This window comes from Lepidothrix coronata, unplaced genomic scaffold, assembly GCF_001604755.1.
Source record: "Lepidothrix coronata isolate B3197 unplaced genomic scaffold, Lepidothrix_coronata-1.0 Scaffold202, whole genome shotgun sequence".
In the NCBI taxonomy this organism is placed as follows: domain Eukaryota; kingdom Metazoa; phylum Chordata; class Aves; order Passeriformes; family Pipridae; genus Lepidothrix; species Lepidothrix coronata.
This window is the reverse complement of record NW_016690382.1, coordinates 676,781-695,560: the sequence shown is the minus strand read 5'-3', so window position 1 is coordinate 695,560 and position 18,780 is coordinate 676,781. Positions and strand designations below refer to the sequence as shown.

Here is an 18,780-nt window from a genome sequence, read left to right as displayed (position 1 = left end):
TATATTTAAGCCTCAACTATCCTACATGTAATGCAAAACTACGATCAGGTCAATGAGATCTCTTGAAATATGGAGTATTCAAAAAAGGCCAAATAAAGCAAGTTTTTAACATTTCGCTAAAGAACTAACTAATAACACAGAAAAGCAAAATCACAGAAATAGAACTTTGGGCTTAAACAGTTAAATTGTTATTCTAGTAGAGCTCTGGATACTCTGTAATTACCAGGGCACCCACTTAGCCTACAGCACATCAGCAGGAACACCTTCTTGTTTTATGTAATATGAATTCTTAAAAGCTTTAATAATCAGTTATTTATCCATGTAATTGTAAAACTAAACCATTATAAATTGGAAATTTATTTCAGTAATATACAGCTGGTACAGAATAAACTTAACATTCACAACACCACCATAATACCTCATTCTACTTTTTCAAGGGGGTAGGTCACTTATGCTGTACTGTGCCACATCAGGTTCATACTAAAACCAAGTTTGTTCTAAACAGAAGGATGACAAATTTACATTTCTTTACAAACATAATTCAGTATAGTAATGTAATTTGGAAGGGAAAAATCTCAAATTATAACACTTTTCAGAGGAAACACACGAAAATTCATAAAGTATTTTTAATCAATATGCTAAAGAAAAACCAGACTAGTGGCCTATTGCCATCTTCTGAATTACATTGTTAGAAAATCAAATCAAAAGTCAATTACATTCTCACAGTGAGGTAAAAAAATCGAGTAGAACCATTCAGCACACAGCAACAGATATTTAAATGTATTAAATTACCTACAGCTGTTTGGAAATTAAATGCCTCAGCAACTTTGATAGTTCTATGCAGATTTATGCATCCATCACTACCTAAGCACCTTTAGAGAAACCAGGCATACAATTCTAAGTAGTGCAGCTGAACTGCTGGCATTCCAGGAAGGAGAGCTTTAAACAGATTGCAGTTCAGTTTCCAATTCTATCAGGTGTTCACTAAAGAAGCCAGATTACTGAGATAAATCAAGAGAATCCCTCCTCCATGAAGGGATTAAGCTCTTAGGGGCAAACAAAACTCAAAGGGCAACCTCTAACACCAGTGCAAAGCAAATACATGCAGCTTAAATAAAATATTCTACGTACAAAAATAGCAGATGAAAGTCTGAGCATTTCTTAAGAGAAAGTCAAAGCCTTCCAGTAGTGGTTTCCTTAAGAACAGTGGTAAAAAATAGTCCAGTCCTCAAAATAAACTTGAAAATTCTCAGTCTAACCCTAAAATCTAATTTTTGTAAGGCAGACCTGTGGGGTCCTGTAATGTCAGGTGCATTATAGGCCCATTGCCTGTAGGTCTAAAGTGACAAAATAGTCCTGCTCAGCCTCCTGTGTGTTAGCGGGCATAGCTTAACCACCAAACTTACTGCTCTGCAAGTTTTAATTCTCTTTTTTCTGCATTTTCGTTCATCAGTAGAGCTGACACACTAATATCCTGTTGAGAAACATGTTCACACACTTGTAAAAAATAACATATTAATTTCTTTCTTTCATAAAATGCTCTTAGAGCACTTCCAAACACATGCTGAACTTCTATTTGCTTTCCCCTCCTTGCTGCTTTCCCCACCATGGCATAGGGAACAAGGTAGTGAGTCAGCAGCTGTGAGCAGATACCCTTCAGATGTCCCGATTACAGAGCTACAGTGGTGATGGAATGGTAGAAATAATAATAAAAACACTTCCCTAAGAGATAAGAGGACCTAAGAGCTACCAAATCAATTGAGAAATCACTGCTATGCAGAGATAATTTTCTAAGATTATCATGGCATTGTAAGATTAGCCCAGAGAAAACTGGTGAAACTTTTCTGTAAAATCGTGTTACACTTCTCTGTGTAACACTTCACCTGCTTATGCCTTCGGGCACTGCTCTGCAGGGAGTGGCCTTGGGATGTCCCCCTTCCAGCTGCAGCCGTGGGCAATGGCAGAGCAGAACACTGCCCCAGGAATTTTGGCATTTTGGTCACACAGCAGCTTAGGAAAACAAACACGCGTCATTACTTGCATTTTTCAGACAAGAATCTGATCGGGACAGAAGTCTGATGGTTCACTGAAGGTTACACAGAAAACTTAAGGCTCGAGATGGAATAAATGCAAGCCAAGTAGACCATGTCACTACAGATATCTGAGTGAAACTCCTTATCTTTTTTTTTAAACTACTTTCACTGGCTAGAATTAGAAAGTACCTACTAAAAATTTTTAACAGCAAGCTTGCCTTTGTTTTCCTTGTTCCTAATTTCTTGCTTAAGAAGTTATTCGATAATAATTTTCCTGCAAAGATGTGGCTTGTTTTAAAAAATACAAAGTCTGGTTTAAGAGGTTTCTTCAGAAGATATCTGTTATTTAATGAAAATCAGATCAACATGCTGATAAAATTAACTTTGCATTTGCTGAAACAAATAGTAGCTCCTCTGATCTACCTAAGCAAAAGGCATCACCTGCGATAAGTGGTTATCAGTAGTTCTGGCTACAGTGAAAAGTGTAGTATAGAATCCCCTTCCCATACCTGTCCAGTGGATTTTATGGTCTTACATTGATCTGAATGCTCATGTATGGACTAAGGCAATGTCCTAAACTGGTTTGTGACTAGAAAACCTTGCTACCAATAGACACAGACTGGATTGCCTGCAGAAACAGCAGAGGCTTCTAAAAAAACCTTGCAAAACTACCTGTAATGAATAAATTCATTATCATTTAATTCAACCACCGAGAGAGATGGATGGGACAAGGCCCTCACAAGGCCTGTCTTAATGCTCTGATGTACAGAGCCATCCTGGTGCTTTTACATACAAACTTAATTTCCTGTTATGGCTGGTCACTTCTAGAGGTATAGCCAAAATGGAGCTGGCATTGTAGAAATTTATGGACTTGAATATACAGCCATGCTAATTCAATGAAATCCTGACTTGACTTCCACTTGAGATTTCAGTAAGCACTGGACTATGTCCAACCCTCCCAGCAGTTATTGTTTGAGGATGAATGGGCCATCCTTTCCCTCTTTAATGGAATAAAGATAAGTACGGTTTCAACCAAAAGTTTAACATAACTTGGAAAGACTCAACTCTGTGAGTCAAGGCCACACTCAGCACACTGTTTCATGAAGCCTTCATTTTTCTTAGAAGTTATGTCTGCACAGTCCATATTATAGACTCAGTATAAAATACAGTTACCAATAATGATGTATAAAACTCAATTTTAGAAAATGTATTGGCTTATACAATATTCATCACTATAGAACTAATACCAGTTTTTATTTTGACCTCTAAATAAACCAAATTACAGTAACTCATTACTTGACACAATTTAATTATGAAAATCTCCTCTGCAAATCTTCATCAAACCGATCACCACACACAGAGCTTAATGGCTATCCAGCCTCATAGCTGTCAATAACAGCTGGCTCACTTGAGTTCACAAATGCTCCCAGTTTGCCATGCTGAAAATAAGCAAACATCAAGTCTGCTTCTGTAACCCAAAAGTAACTTAAACTGCATTCAAACTTCAATTGCCATTTTCTGTTATGGTGGAGTTTCATAAAGAAAAACAGCATCAGCCAAGAAAATTACATTCAATTGATCAAATTGCTACACAGCAACGTGATACAAACAGTAAATGGACAATACTGCCCTGCTAATCACCATCTGCCTATAAAGACTGTTCTAAGATTGAAAATATATTAAAGAAAATCACTTTAAAAAATAATTTTTAATATACCATGCACAAAACTACTGCAGTTTAAGACATGCTGGACTGCAGTTCATGCAGAGGTGGCCAAGAGGGCTTACAAGGACCTGCCACAAGCAGTCCAATATCCTGCTTCAGAGCTCAGTACAAGCTGCAAGGCCTCCCAGGGCCCTCAGTTACTAAGCCAGCAGCCAGGCTGACCTGAACCCAGCACTATCCAAACCAATTTTCTGAAATCCAACACAGACTTACATCTACTTCTGACTGAATCAGAGACATTACCAGCGTTAGGCGCAAATGTCATAAAAATAACAATACCTTCGTATTTCTTGAAGATAAAGTTCTTTTTTGTCTCATATCTTTTTCACTCAGGTAATTTGCTGCTGTTTGGAGCAAAGGATACAGAGTGAGTAGATCTTTTCAATGAAACATTTCTGATTTGGAGGCAAAACCTTAGTTCATTTTCTTCTCTTTTCACAGTCAAGGGAAGAAAAAATTGGCACCTTACCAAACTCCACCTAATCCAGGAACTGGAATAATCTGTTTCCAGATTTGTACCACAAGTCTCCCACAGCTCCCAAGAATTTGTCACAATTTAAGATTTGATCAACAACTAAACCCAAAGGCAAAAGTACAAGTGATAGCTTTGCAGTATCTGAAAAGCCTCTCGATTTCTGGAAGGAGTTTTATCACATCTTTCTTGCTCCACAGTTATGCACATTTCAGTTTTGGAACAGTAACACTGAATATACCTCATCAGAAAAAAAATAGAAGAAAAATCACCTTTTAGGAACCAACAAGTTTCCCACAAAATCATGCTTTACATCCCCCTCAGAGACTGCAGAGTGCCAAGAATTGCACAAATAAAGAATGTCAAAGCAGAGGAAAGGGGTTATACAATAAATTGAATTTATCTGTTGGAGTTTTTTCACTCAGGCATTTCTATTTCATTTTTACTGCTTGTTATATCTTTATACATATATCAGTCATCCTTAGCTCTGGAATTTGTGCTTCTGCTTTTTCCTCTCCGAGTCTTAAGACATGTTACATGTCTTACCAGTACAATAAATAGTTTAGACCAACTCTGCCATTTTTAGTCAAGATCATAAATAGCAAGTGGATGTGCTTCCTTTTCCAGAGAAGAAGAGATACATCTCTTAATAATGCATCTTCTAATCTTTAAAGATTTCACAAAATGCATGGAATTTAAAGTCTACAGCTCCTACTGCAGTGCAGTACACTTGAACAGGTTTATCTAACATCTAGTACTTAAATAGTTCCTCTGATTTCCAGCAGTTATTTCAACAAGACTATTAGACCACTTCAAAGTCAGCCAAACCAAGAGGTTTACATAATTTGGTGAAGGAAACCCCTTAAGGTCTTCCCTTATACCCTACGTGGTTTCAGTAGCTCTCCCCATTGCACATTGACCTCCTGTGGAGCAGGACCAGGCAAAGGTTCAGCTGGATCAGTTCTGCCATTCCTGGCTGTGCCCAGCGGCACTGGAACCACAGCCACTGCAGGACTGGGAGAGGAGTGGCTGGAGAGCAGCACAAAGCTGCACAAAGCAGCAGCAGCAGCACAGCAGGAGCCGGCAGAGGAGGGCAAACCCCATCCTAGGGTGCATCAAACAGCCTCACACAGAGGTGGGAGATCATTATCATCCACAGAGGTGATTATCATCCAGAGAGGTGATTATCATCCACAGAGGTGATTATCCTGCTGTATTCAGCACTGGTGCAGCCTCACCTGCATACTGTGAGCGGTTCTGGGCCCCACAGTTTAAGAAGGATGTTCAGGTGCTTGAATGCGTCAAAAGCTGATGAAAGGGGTGGAAAGAATGTCCCGTGAGAAGCAGCTGAGGACTTTAGGCTTGTCTAGTTTGGAGAAGAGGAGGCTTAAAGGCAACCTCATCGCTCTAGTTTCCTGAGGAGGGGAAGCAGGGAGGGAGGTGCTGATCTCTTTTTCTTTGAGGTTCAGGGATAGGATGCTTGGGAATAGCTCAAAGCTGTGCCAGGGGTGATTTAGACTGGACATTAAGAAGCATTTCTTTATGGAGTGGGTGGTCAAATACCAGAACAGGCTTCCTAGAGAGGTGGTCAATGCCCAACCCTGTCAAGAGGTGTTTGGACAATGCCCTTAACATGTGCTAACTTTTGGTCAGTCCTGAAGTGGTCAGGCAGTGGGATGAGATGGTCATTGTAGTCCCTTCCAACTGAAATAGTCTCATCTGCTCCAATCAAAAGGACATCCATGCCAAGAAGCTGAAGGAGAAGAGAAAAAGAACTAGACAAGGGAGTGCTAGGAAAGGGTTTAAAAAGTCCTGCAGCTGTACCAGGAGCTCAGAAGCAGACCAGTTCATGTGTTCTTGCACAAGGCACACATGTCCCAACTACCTGCACCTGTATTTTCCTTTCAGACTCTTCTGTAGTATCTTCCCTTTGCTGCAAAACACATTTCATAGGAGTATCAAGGCAAGATACAGGGCAAGCTGATCTCCTTTACATGTTCTTGTTAAAACAAGATCTAAATCTCCGAAGTATACAGGAAATCCAGATAACTAGCTCAGAGCTATGGATCCTGCCACCAGATCAGCAACCAAGTACAAACACTGATAGATCTCTGTGTGTTAGTGCAGACATAAGCAACTCCTGTTTCCCTGAAGAAAAAATACAATTTGCAGATTTGATTTATACCTTCTATATGAACTCCATATACATGATGTCTGAAAGTCTCTCTGCCCCTCTCTCCCTTCATTTTGCCTACGTTAAACCTACTGCTGGAACAGCAACAGCTTCAGAAATTCTGCCAGAACACAGGGCTCATTCTGGTCATGCTTTTATTTCATTACTAAGAATATATAATTTCTTTAACATGGTATTCAGAGGGACCGGTATTTTTCTTTTTCAATTAGTTGATAATTTTTTTAACATGCTGGCATAAATGAATATTAAGTTTGTAAATATATATGTACATTATTATTATTATAAACATTGCTTATTCATGTACACCATTATTTTTCTATAAAACATAACTTCAGAGACTCACTGGCAACGATATTTGTTTTCCTAAAGCTTTATTAGTTTACCAAAGACAAGATGACTGTAGCCTGTCTTCCTAAACCACATTATCCTTCTCTGACCCCAATTTTTCAGTCCTTTTTCAGTTACGGATCTGACTTAAATAACAGGTATTCCCAGATATTCTTTCTTTTTTGTTTGTAAACAGACCTTGTTTTATATAAAATACATAGCACATTAGAACTACTAAGACAATCTGAACACTGTACAGGAAGAAAAAAACCCACTTTTGGAACCCTAACACAGACAGGATCACTTAATAGTCTTGCAAACGGGCAGAGTTGAACTGAACTTGTCATATTTGTTGATTAGTCAAAGTATGTTTTCTTCCATGTCCAATTTCTGAAAAGAAGAAAGTAATAAAAGGGAACAATTTCTCTGAGGTCAGTGGATTCTCTGCACTGTAGGAAAGGATGTTGTATCAAATTATGTCTTGGACATGAGTTTAAAAAGGAGCAGACAAATAGATGCTGGTGAGTCACAGTAAGATATTGTTATAGTCTGAGCTACAGTAAGATATTGTTATAGTCTGAGCTAAACTGTAAAAAAACAGTCCAGCATGACCAGCAGTTTATACATTTTTCCAATAGAGCACTTGTAGGCCTTGTTTAATGAGAAATAGCAAGAGAATAACAAAACAGAGCATGATAACAAAACAGATACATGACATTACTCCAAATAATACCAACAGCAGACAGTGCCTAGTCTATGACAATCATATGATGGATTAATAATGGATTAAGAACTGCATAATGAAGTTGAGTCCAGATGGAGCACTGACCACCCATGCAACACAGTGATATTAGAAGTCATGAATAATTCAGATATATTGTATACATCTTACTGGGCAAGCTGAAGGCCTTTTATACTATGAACACACAACAGACTACAGTTTATAGAAATAAAAGGACCCAGATACAATATATATTTTAATTATCTCAACTCTGATAAGCTGATGTAGAAGTAATCCTCTCTAAGCTTATAAAGCTAGCTCGCCCTACCTTAGCAAACAAATATTATTGAGTTTATAATTAAGTTTAATTAGGTCAAATAATGTTTCAGTTATACTGACTCTCAAATACATAAGAAACTATCACTTCACCCTAAAAGCAATCAAAATTAATGAACTCTGATCCAGTGTATGCAAATGTAGCTTAAGTCTAGGTAACTTTTTGTTTGTATTTTATACTGGGATGTACTTTATTAACTTGCAAGTTGACAGATGAGCCGTAAGACTTCTCCAGTTCACTCATTAATAAGTGACCATTTGGAAGAGCTTTATTTTCAGTAAAGATAACTGTTCTACATAACCAAAATAAATAAATCTTCTGAAATTTTATTTTCTTTGTGGAAGTGTTTTATATGTCTAGTTCATCATGTATTTGTTGTATGTTCCTTCTCCTCAATATAACATGAAAACAATAGCAACTTCCATGAGTTTACAACAAATTTGCATAAAACCAACTGCAGAGGAGAACTGCACACCATAGCCCCGATTCTTTTTCTCAAGTAAGTATAATTTTATTCTGAAAAGTCCAAGTTTTGCATTAGGTTTTACCAGCATTTTCTCTGAATACCTCTGGAGTTCCTTATGATTTTTATAGGGTTCAGATTTATGAAGCACATGGTATCATCACCATTACAAGATTTCAACTATTTTGCAGTTACCCCTTTTGCAATAGCCATTAAAAATGCATTGCTTTTAACTACCTGCTGAGTGCTCTATGGCCTAATCTCTATATCCCAGTGTCCATCACCACTTTGCTCAGTGTGATAGATTAACTATATTTAATAGTTATGGAATATATCTATAGAACTGGCTCCCTGTCCCTGACGGAGGAGCACCACACCAGGCTCACATGAAGGTTACACAGATTGAAGACCCACATTTCAAAGCCTGGGTATGAGGAAAGAACAAAAGTCATAGCAGCAACAGGGAGCAAAAGCACAGACAGAAATAATCCAGAAGCTGCTCAGAATTTAACTAAGGAGAGACAGTGTCTGCAACAAGGAGAAACAGAGTAGAGCTCATGGAGGGTGTTTTAAGTACAAAGAAAGTACTTAGCCCTCTGTAATCTTTCAAGCTGTCTCAGATCCTCTGTCCCAGTTCCCCAAACTTTACAGGGATATTTATAAAATCTCAAGTGTGTCTAAGCCATGTTAATTATATAATATCTGTAAATCAATATGCATATGGAAACTTAGCACATGTCATTTTAAGAGCACAAGCATGAAACACGCCACTGGCTGAGTTAATTGTATAGACCGAAGTCTCTTAACTGAATTAATGCAACATGAGGCCAACATGAACAAAGCCATATCAGAAAATATGCACATTTTCCCTCTAAATACAAACTTCCGACTGCAGTAGCCTTGTATGTTCTCGCACTCAGCCCTCACAGTCTGCTGGTCACATCTGCCACAAGTTATCACAAACTATTTGACATTGAGGGGATTTGCAAATCCACTTCTTTAAGCTGGCAATAAAATGAGCCAAGAGCAACCAGTCAGTTTAATAAGCCAGTTTATCAACTCCTGAAGCATCAAAACAGTCCAGATCACTAAACAAATACAAAGATCATTTAACATGCTTAGGCTACCAGTCCTTGTCCTGAGTCAGCAAAGCTCCAACCAGCATTTCCTGTGAAAGGAAATTCTGTCTGTGTGACTGATTCCCATGGAAAAGACAGGTGTGCCTGGCAATGGTCTGTCAGAGAAAAAAATTTAAACCCCATTTTTATAAAAAGATTGTAGATAGATGATGATGTAAATTGGCAGGAGACCCATATGTATGTTGCTTTCCAAGCTATGAAGTAATCCAGTCATTAAATAGTTAATACTCTCTTCCTTTGCTATCCCTCACCCTCTCCTGGAAAAAGGTGGCCAACAGATACATTTACACAAGTTGGAAACTTCAGACAGTAAGACAGCTCGATCTTTCCATTGCCAAGTACAAAAAAGAGGCATAGCCCCGAGGTGATGCCTGGGAAGCAGTGCAGCAGTGACTGCAGCACATGCTTTTTACATCAGCAGCTAAAGGAGCTGGAAGAACCAACCAGCATCATTCACCTAATCATGGAAACTAGACAGTGTGTTGCACACAAAAGCCTGACACACTTATTTGTTACATACATATGCTATTTAATAAAAAACAACCAATTTTATTGCACAGCCTGAGAGATTTATTGTCTGTAAAAATTTAATGATATATAATTATCCCAGTTAGAATCTAACTTTGTAATAGGGAACACATGCATTCAAATTTTTATATTCTTAGCCACTGCTCTGGAAAATAAATGCTTTCATTGAAGATATGCATATAAACAATTTGGCACATCTTCTCAAGGACATAAGAGAGTTACTAGACAAAGGAATCTGAACACTTAGTTATTTACATCATGCTCCAATTAAGCCTAGAGCCCTCATTAAGTCATTTCAAGACTGTCATTGCTTGGAAGAAAAGGAGGTGTGTCTTGGGCTAATATAAGTCTTCTTAGAATGGCCATGACAGGCTAAGGATGGGTCTCAGGCCAGCACCATTTCTCAGCAATAATAAAAGAGAGCTGTCCAGGGCAGCTGTGAAAGCAGAGTAAACACCTAGTGATACACATGTACTTCCCTCTCCCAGACTCAGAAGAATGCAAGTTCAAGGGTTTCTCCAGCTGGATGCCTTCACTCACTCTAATAGATCTTGACGGGTTTTTCTTCCATGATTTTGCCCAATTTGCTTTTTGAACTCCTGCAAAACCTCTGGTATCCAGAACACCCTGTGCCAGAATTGTGCCACTGCATGCTAGGTGAAGAGACATCCCTTTTAGTTTGTTTGGTTGGTTGGAACCTACAAACAGTTTTATTTTGTGCCCTTAATCACGAGAGGATAAATAACCTTACATTGATATATAGAACTAATCACCCACCATTTTTTTCCCAGTATATTTGATTTCAGTTTATATAAGTTTCAGTATATTTGATTGTTTTCTATATGGAAACTGTTCCAAACTTTTGATTATTTTAGATACTTCTCATCAACATCCCCCTCTTCCTTAAACCAGCCCCACTCCCCACCCCTGTTCCTGGGCATAAGTTATTTGGTATATGAAGAATGGAGAGCAAGGCAGAAGGGAGAGGCAGATTTGCATAACACCACCACAGTTGGTTTCTGTGAGGTATGAACCGATTCTTTTTTGAAATTTGCCTTCACAAACATGAGAACAAAAGACAAAATCTCTAATTGCTTAGAATGTCAACTATGGCTCTCTAAAATCAAAACCCAAGTCAACAAGAGACACATCTCTCCCCAGTATAAACAGCATTTAAGCACAAGCAGAGAATAAAATGCCTCTACAGGTGAGTATTCAGCCATGGACTGCTGGATTCCCACAGTCCCTTTTGTGCTACAACATTCCACAGTGTAGCTAAAAGACCCTCCAGTATTTTCTAATGACACGACGCAATCAGTATTTAATCTAGATACATACTCAGCACTGCCTTTATCATTATCCATCAGCAAAATATGATGTGAAAGGAAAAACAAATGTTTATTTGCCATGTCCAGGAGGCTCACAAAGGTGATAGTCCTCCTTTACCAGGGAGATTATAATCTAATTGGCAGGAACACAAGTCATGAGAAAATGGGTTATTCTTCCTGCCCAACTTGTTTTAATGTCAACAGCACCAAGTTTTGATGGGCACACTTGACCTATCACCTAGAGTTAGAAAACCTGAGGGTGTTGTTCTGAAGTCACATGCCAGGCTCATTTTCTAAGCCAAAGAAAGGCACCTTCCCTCTCCAAGTCACCATGACAGTTCAAGCCTTCTGTCACAGCCAGAGGCAAAGCAGCCTTAACAGCAGTTCTTGTCAGTGATGAGGGACAGCATCTATCATGTGCTAAACAAGAAACTGTAGTATTATAATGTGGAAGAGTTCAGGGTAAAGTAAGTTCTAAAGACACAAGAACCAGTACAGTCCGTGGCCATACACCATAAGATAATCAGCACTTCCTGGTATCAGAAAAAAGGGGTGACACCTCAAGCAAAAAACATAAACCAACTAGTATTTATATAAATTGTACATTTAAACAAACTGATCATTCTTCAAGATACACTGCATACCCATTTTATCTTCATGGGATATTCCCCACCCTGTTGACCTGAGTGATTCTGAAGCCCCATAAGGAAAGATTCAAACTTCACCCGTTCCTTTCTCGCCCCTTCTCTCCCCACTGTTTTCTAAGAATAAATGCATTTAAATTTAAGTAGTGAAGTTCTGCATTGAAGACAGTGGGAACAGTTTTCTTACCAGCCCTCCACACCTTTGTTTGACAAGGTCCCTCTTTAGTAGGATTTACAAATCTTGTAATGAAGATCCAAATTCAGTAGTTTTATTAGTCATTGTCTCAGAGATCAGTTCAGAAACATTCAGTTCATAGTTTTATCTTTTCTCTGATTCATGTTTCTGTTCACTTGTCTTGCCAATAATGGTTATGCAGAAAAGTGGTATCAAGGAAATAACATTTTATAAATTTTAAGTAGTATTTTATAACCAGAAATGAAGGACATTGTTATTGTTATTGCCATATCTATTGCTTATCAGTAACTCATGAGCCTCACTTTGCTCAGTGCTTTCTGCCTATATTTCTGTGGGCCAAATTCAGAGGTAAATCACCCTCTTCTTATATTAACAGAAATTGCACCTTTCAAACAGTATTTACATCTTTAGCTATTGGTCAAAACAGAACTATATTCATCCGAGTATTTTTACAGCAGGATAACAGCTTCTGCACAAGAGAGTTTGACATAACTGTCTTAATTACAGAAGAATAAAATACACACTCTTTACAGGAACATAAAAATCGTTAAACCCAGCATTTTCCATCCCAGATCAGAGTAATGCATCTAACAAGCTATCAATTAGTCCATAATAATAATAAATAGTCAACAATTTTGAATTCTCCCTAAAGAATAACAATTCCTTTAAAGCTCCTTTAAAGGAAACACAATTCCTTTGAAGTTGGGCCCAATGTAAGGTCTAATGGGATTAACTAACATTAAAGTATTAGCTCACAGACAAGGTCAGGCTACTGTGGGTTTATGATTTCCAGAACGGTGCTGGATTCTACCCAGCTCACTTGAAGTGCCTGCAAGAGCTTGCATTTGTCTGCAGCCATCCAGGCAGGTGAGCCCTTCAATGTAATTGCTTCTTCAAAGAACACATCTACTTCAAACCAAAATGAAAATTTGACCACTAGAGAAACCACAGCACTAGCTTTGACACCTGCTAATAAATAAAACTGTTAAAACAAGCAGTGTTTATTCTCTGTTTTTTAAAACTTAACTTTTTCTGTCTGTACTACATGAGAGGCTACAGAGAGGGAAAACTGGTTCAACAGCTGACTGTAAACAAAGCACTGAAAATACTGATGAAAACACTGAACAGAAGGAATGGTACATTTTCCTACCTCTATTTTAGTTCCATGGATTTTAAATAACTGCCAGTGTACCTTTATGTATAACTTTACACGAAAAACAACACACATTGCAGTTTACTGCATAATTACCCTCATTAAAACTTGGATTCAGCATCCACTATAATCAACAGGCAGAGTTTCATCCTTTTAGTTTACTTTTAAAAAGAAGCTAAAAATGACTATAGTGTCACTGTAGTAATTTTTTTAAGTTATAAAACAAGTCAATATTTCACCTTTACTTACAGAAACAACGAAAAAAATTCACAAGTCAGAATATTTGTACTGAAAAGTATACACATTGTAAATTGTGTGGCTTTTATAAAACGTGTTTTCTGGTGTTGCCTTCGCATCTGAAGCAGGTGATAGGGTGGCAGAGCTGGATGTGATGTGCACATCCCTTCAGCACAGAGCTCTTACAATCTTATCATCACACAGCACAGTTTCACAACAGCAGCATTAACCACCACTGGCAACTGAGATAAAATTTCTCATACACCCATGCAAATGCATAAAAGGTTTGGATTTAAGTCCTGCATTCAAAATTCCCTTTTATCCTGATAATTATTTACTAATAAGAGATTTGCTACTTTACAATAAACTGTCATTATAACTTTTCATTTTTCTTTTAAAAGTATTATCACAGAAAATGAGAGCAGTAATATAGCAAATTCTATTTTTTCATAATAAACAGAACAACTTATTCATGCTATGTATGAAAACAATACAGCTGAGAAGATGAATGGGTTTATTTCAGAGTACCCCTAATAACCATATTTTAGTTTAAGGGGTTGGGAAGGAAAGGCAAAAAAGAAAATGAAATTACTCACACTTGTATCCAGGCTGCAGATACTGATTGTATCTTCATCTTGAGTACTCTGTTTTCGTTTTTTCTATAAACCAAAATGAAAAGAAAAGCTCAGTTTTGATAATGCCAACTACCATTAGCTTGATCCTGAAACAAGTACACATAATGAAGTCATACACATAAATACAAGTGTGTATATATAGTTAGTTATTTTCTCTCATCATTATTATAATTATCATGGATGTGAGTATAAACTCTATTTTCACAAGTCGAAAAGCTACCTACTAGCACATTAGTAAATTAAATGCTGTTCCTTTTTCCGCTCAGTTTCTTCAGTTAAGAAACTTAGATCAAACTAAAAGCATAAGTAATTATTCCACGTTGTAAATTGTACTTCAACACTTGATAGGAACTTCTGTAACTAATGAGACTGTCAGGAGGAGAAACTCGTATTTTGTGTTGAAAGGCTAACCTTAAGATTTTCAAAACATATTCAGCAATCAAGTACTATTCCCAAACAATCAATATAGTGAGAATAAAAGGTGAAATGTACTGCAGGAATTACATTAGCATGTATTTGGGTTTCACTCTCCATGTCAGTGATTGCATTTCTGCTCTATATTCAGGTTTTGGTTTTGCAAATGGCACACCCACCCTTGTGTCATTTCACAGCTTCACCACAAGATTCATATTGATGCCCTTCAAATAAGTATGACATTCCATTTAGCAGACCTCTACATTTTCCACCAGGTCTAGAAGATTCAGGAAACAAGAGAAGTGACAGAATACAGGAGTCTTATTTATCCAGCTGTGTTGTCTTCCACTGCCAGCCAGAGATAAGCATTCACATATCACAGTTTCCAGTCTACAGGAGTCAAAGATGAGCAATGTAGAGTGCAAAAAACCCCCACACAGATCCATACAGAGCTCCCAGACTATGAGATGATGCAGCTACCAGGCACAAGTTGCACACGACGCAGGTATTTTTTAATTATTAAAAAAATAGAGAGAGAAAAAAACTGTGTCTCCCCTCCACAGTACCCATGCTCCCAGCTCTTGTGAAGCCTGGAGGTTTTATTCCATCAAGCCAGTGAAACAACAGTGAATCTTCTGGGTCAAGCATAAGGTTTCTGAGAACTGTTTCTCTGATGAATTTATTTATCACAAAATCCAGATGTTTTGATTTAATGTTTTTTTTTAAATTAAACTGTAGGTGTTGAAACCTTTTATATTTACTCACTAGTTTTCAGCTGATCTTTGACTTGTGTAATCGTATTTAAATGCAGGAAGTAACTTCTCACAGTTTTTTTTTGACAATAATTTCAAAGTCAGTGACAGCTGGGTTTTAATATTATTATTATCCAGAAACTGGACCCTGAGTTCTGTCACCACATTACCCAGTGAGAAATGTTTAAGGAAAAGTAATTCTTCACCCTAGGACTAAGAGCAATCAAATCCCTTTTACCATTACAGTTCAGATTTTTAGCAACAAGTTAAAGGACTGACTAGAACACAGAAATTTCTGGACCAGACCACACTGAGCAACAAACAGAAATATCTGAAATAATATTGAGTATATTTGCTTACCCTGTATCAGTCTCTTATAAGGTTGGGGTTTTTCCCCCACACCATAAACTAATCTGAATTAGTATTCAAGGGTTTGCCAGTGTGAATTCATTGTGAAAAACACAAAACAAGGATGAAATCTATCAGGTCAGTCCATTGCCCAAAGGGTAGCATTTCCTAAGATCCCAGTGAAGTGTTGCAGACTATTTTTCAAACCTAATTAGACTTCTGTGAACACAAATGCATGCATCCTTTAGTTTTACTCCAAAAAAATATATATATATCTTGATTCTACTGAAGTCTACCCTGAGTTTTTCTTTCATAAAAAAGAAATTATTAAACTAAAATGTACCAGCCCTCCCACACAGTGGTCACAAGTTAAATGAAAATGAAGGGTGTTTATATTTGGGATACAGATTTCTACAAGAGAAGGATAAATTAAAATGGTGCATGGATCTGGTGTACCTGAGTCTGTACTAACTGACATACTGCTAGTATAGAGATGGACAGGATGCAACTGCATTCACAGCTTGAGTTGGTGTTGCTTTTAGTCTGATATCTTTAGTGATAGAAGTATAAAAATGGTTCTGACCTAAGCCTCAGTCTACAAAATATTGGAAAAAAAAAAATAGAAGTTAATTCCAAAATCAGTATAGTAATTAAAAAAAGAGAGAGAAAAAGGTAAGGTTTGGTGCTTGATTAGAGTATATGCTCCCAATACTCTACAGGCAGGTCAAATTAGAAAAAAAAAATAAAATTCTCTGCCTAAAATAAATCCTATGCATTTTGAAACTATAACAAATGCTTTCTACAATGGAATAGACTCAATTTCATTGCTAATGGAGTGTAACAAATGACCACACACACAACAAATAGTCAGCTCCTTTGTTAAATAACTGATTAAAAGACTCTTATTGCAGTCACATGGCTACAGATTAACACAGAAGGTGGCATTTCCAACACAGGCCAACTCTAATGAGAGCAGATTGAGCCTATAAATTACATAATATGAAATAGAAGCCCACTGGGCAATTAGGATTAAAGTGAACTTGAATGAGGCAGGACAACCCTTTTACTGGAGAGGGCAAGTTATACAACAACTATGTCTGGGCTTCTAATTGCTACATTCAAATGTGTCCAAAACAGAGGTATCATGGACAAAGCAGTGTCCATGAGGACAAGCATCCACGGCAAGGCTATTCTGCACAAAATGTAATTAGGAGTAATTAACATGCTCATATCTTATTTAGAGACCACCTCTGTGGTTATATAACTAAATATCCAAACAGTCACAAGGAACAAATCAGTATCACCTGTGATGTACAGACCAAAAGCAATGAAAAGACAGGGAAAGTCTAAGAAAAGCAATTACATATTAAGTGTGGGACAGCCTGCACAAAGTAGATCTCTTGCTCTACCTCTTACTTCATTGTGCTAATCAAAGGATCACTCCTCACTGTATTTCAAATCTTCTATTTATTGAAAAGTTATACACACACACACACAAATAATCTACCAAACAACACATGTACTGTACTATTCTAAGCTTGCAATATTATACTTCTTAACTTCTCTGTAAGTTTGTCTCAGTGATTAGGCAAGATATGTCATTTCATACAGAAATTGTTAAATATTAACCACTGCAGGCAAGATCAATGTTTTAAATTCTCTGAGAGTTTCAAGGGCTATTACCATTGTATAAGGGGGAGGGGGAACACCATGGCAAAAAAAAAAAAATCCAATAATTGAGCTACCAGATAAATTTCTTTGCCCATAATAAGTGGATTAGAAGCAAAGATTGCAGTAGATATTGTGCAGGGAGCATAAGGTGCTCATTAAATTAATCCCTGCTCTTTGTGAGGAGCTTTTCCCCAAAGGGAGAAGTCCTGTCTCAGTTGCCATAGCACAATGCAGCTGACCTCTGAATCTCCCACGTTCCAGGAAATCACCCCTTAAATGTTGCTCTCCATTTGATGTTTTAAATCACACGGCACATCGAGCAATACAAACTTCACTGCACTGTGATCTCCCCACTTTCATGTGTATTCCTTTCCCAAGCCCCCCCAGCACAGTGGAACAGCTCCAGGACAAATCCAGAGGCAGAGGCGGGTGATGGAGCCCTGTGTGTGTCACACCCCCCAGGAAAAGGCAGTGCAGTGTCCTTAGCCCAGCCACATTCACTCACCACCTCCAGAGCTCGTGTTTTCCATGAGAATGCCAACCTGCAGCACTGCATGGGTACACTGACCACAAAACCTGGGATTGCTCCCATCAGGCTGTGAGCAAGGGACAAATGCCACCTGCAGAGTATTGCTTTATCAGAATTTGTACATACACGAATCAAATAAACTGAAAAACATTATGAAGCTGTTTGACTTGCTGGGAAAAAAGGAAAGTTTGAAACACTTCGATAACTCCCCTTTTTTGCACAGTAGTTGGAGATCTTAAGAAAGGGGGACACATCTGCAGGAAAAAAAGCAGCAAGTATATGTTCTGATTAGAAATGTGTCTGTGTTTTCTGAGGGACCACACAGGTGCATTACATGCATCTGAATGGGTACCCCTGAGAAAACTTATCACAAGTTTGAATCCTAAAATTTGTGATACTGTTGCCTGAAAGGCTGTGGCTACATCCATAGTTACAGAGACAGGAGACTTCCTGGCCTTAACATAGCAGGAAAGAGTTGCTTTCCATAATTATCTCACAGGAGATGAGAAGGTAAAATATTCAATTACACATTAAAGCAGTGATTTAATTAAAGGAATTAAAGCAATAAGACATTGTTATAGGAAGGCTGGATTAACATCCTCTTCGTCACAGGGTTTTACTTATCAATCCACAGGTTTATATTTTACCAACTGGGAAACGAAATGCAAAGATGCTCAAAAATAGCCTGACAAAACCCATCCTGTGACAGGGAAGGAAACACTTTTCAGAAGAATTGCTGACTTTTGTTAAATTATCCATTCTACATGCTTAGAAAAGTGTCTGCACACAGACTGGTATAAAAATAAATAACAGTTCAGGACAATGTATTTGCACAGGAACATCATACCCTTAGACCTTCTAAGTCACAAACAGACTCATTTCAAAATCAAACACAAAATAACTTACTTTTAAAGCCTTTTTTATGGTACAGAA

The 18,780-nt window shown here is 37.8% G+C and overlaps 1 protein-coding gene across 3 annotated transcripts in view; it reads right to left on the bottom strand.

The window, feature by feature from the left end:
• Nucleotides 1-18,780, bottom strand: part of ARHGEF3 (Rho guanine nucleotide exchange factor 3) — a 115,154-nt gene that overhangs the window by 44,657 nt on the left and 51,717 nt on the right. For all 3 annotated transcript variants that reach the window (XR_001877631.1, XR_001877630.1, XM_017832385.1), the window contains exon 4: nucleotides 14,095-14,157. Coding sequence is in view for 1 of the 3 variants with exons in the window: in XM_017832385.1 (XP_017687874.1) it covers nucleotides 14,095-14,157 (63 nt within the window). In the remaining 2 variants the exon portion in view is untranslated. The remainder of the gene's footprint in view (nucleotides 1-14,094; nucleotides 14,158-18,780) is intronic.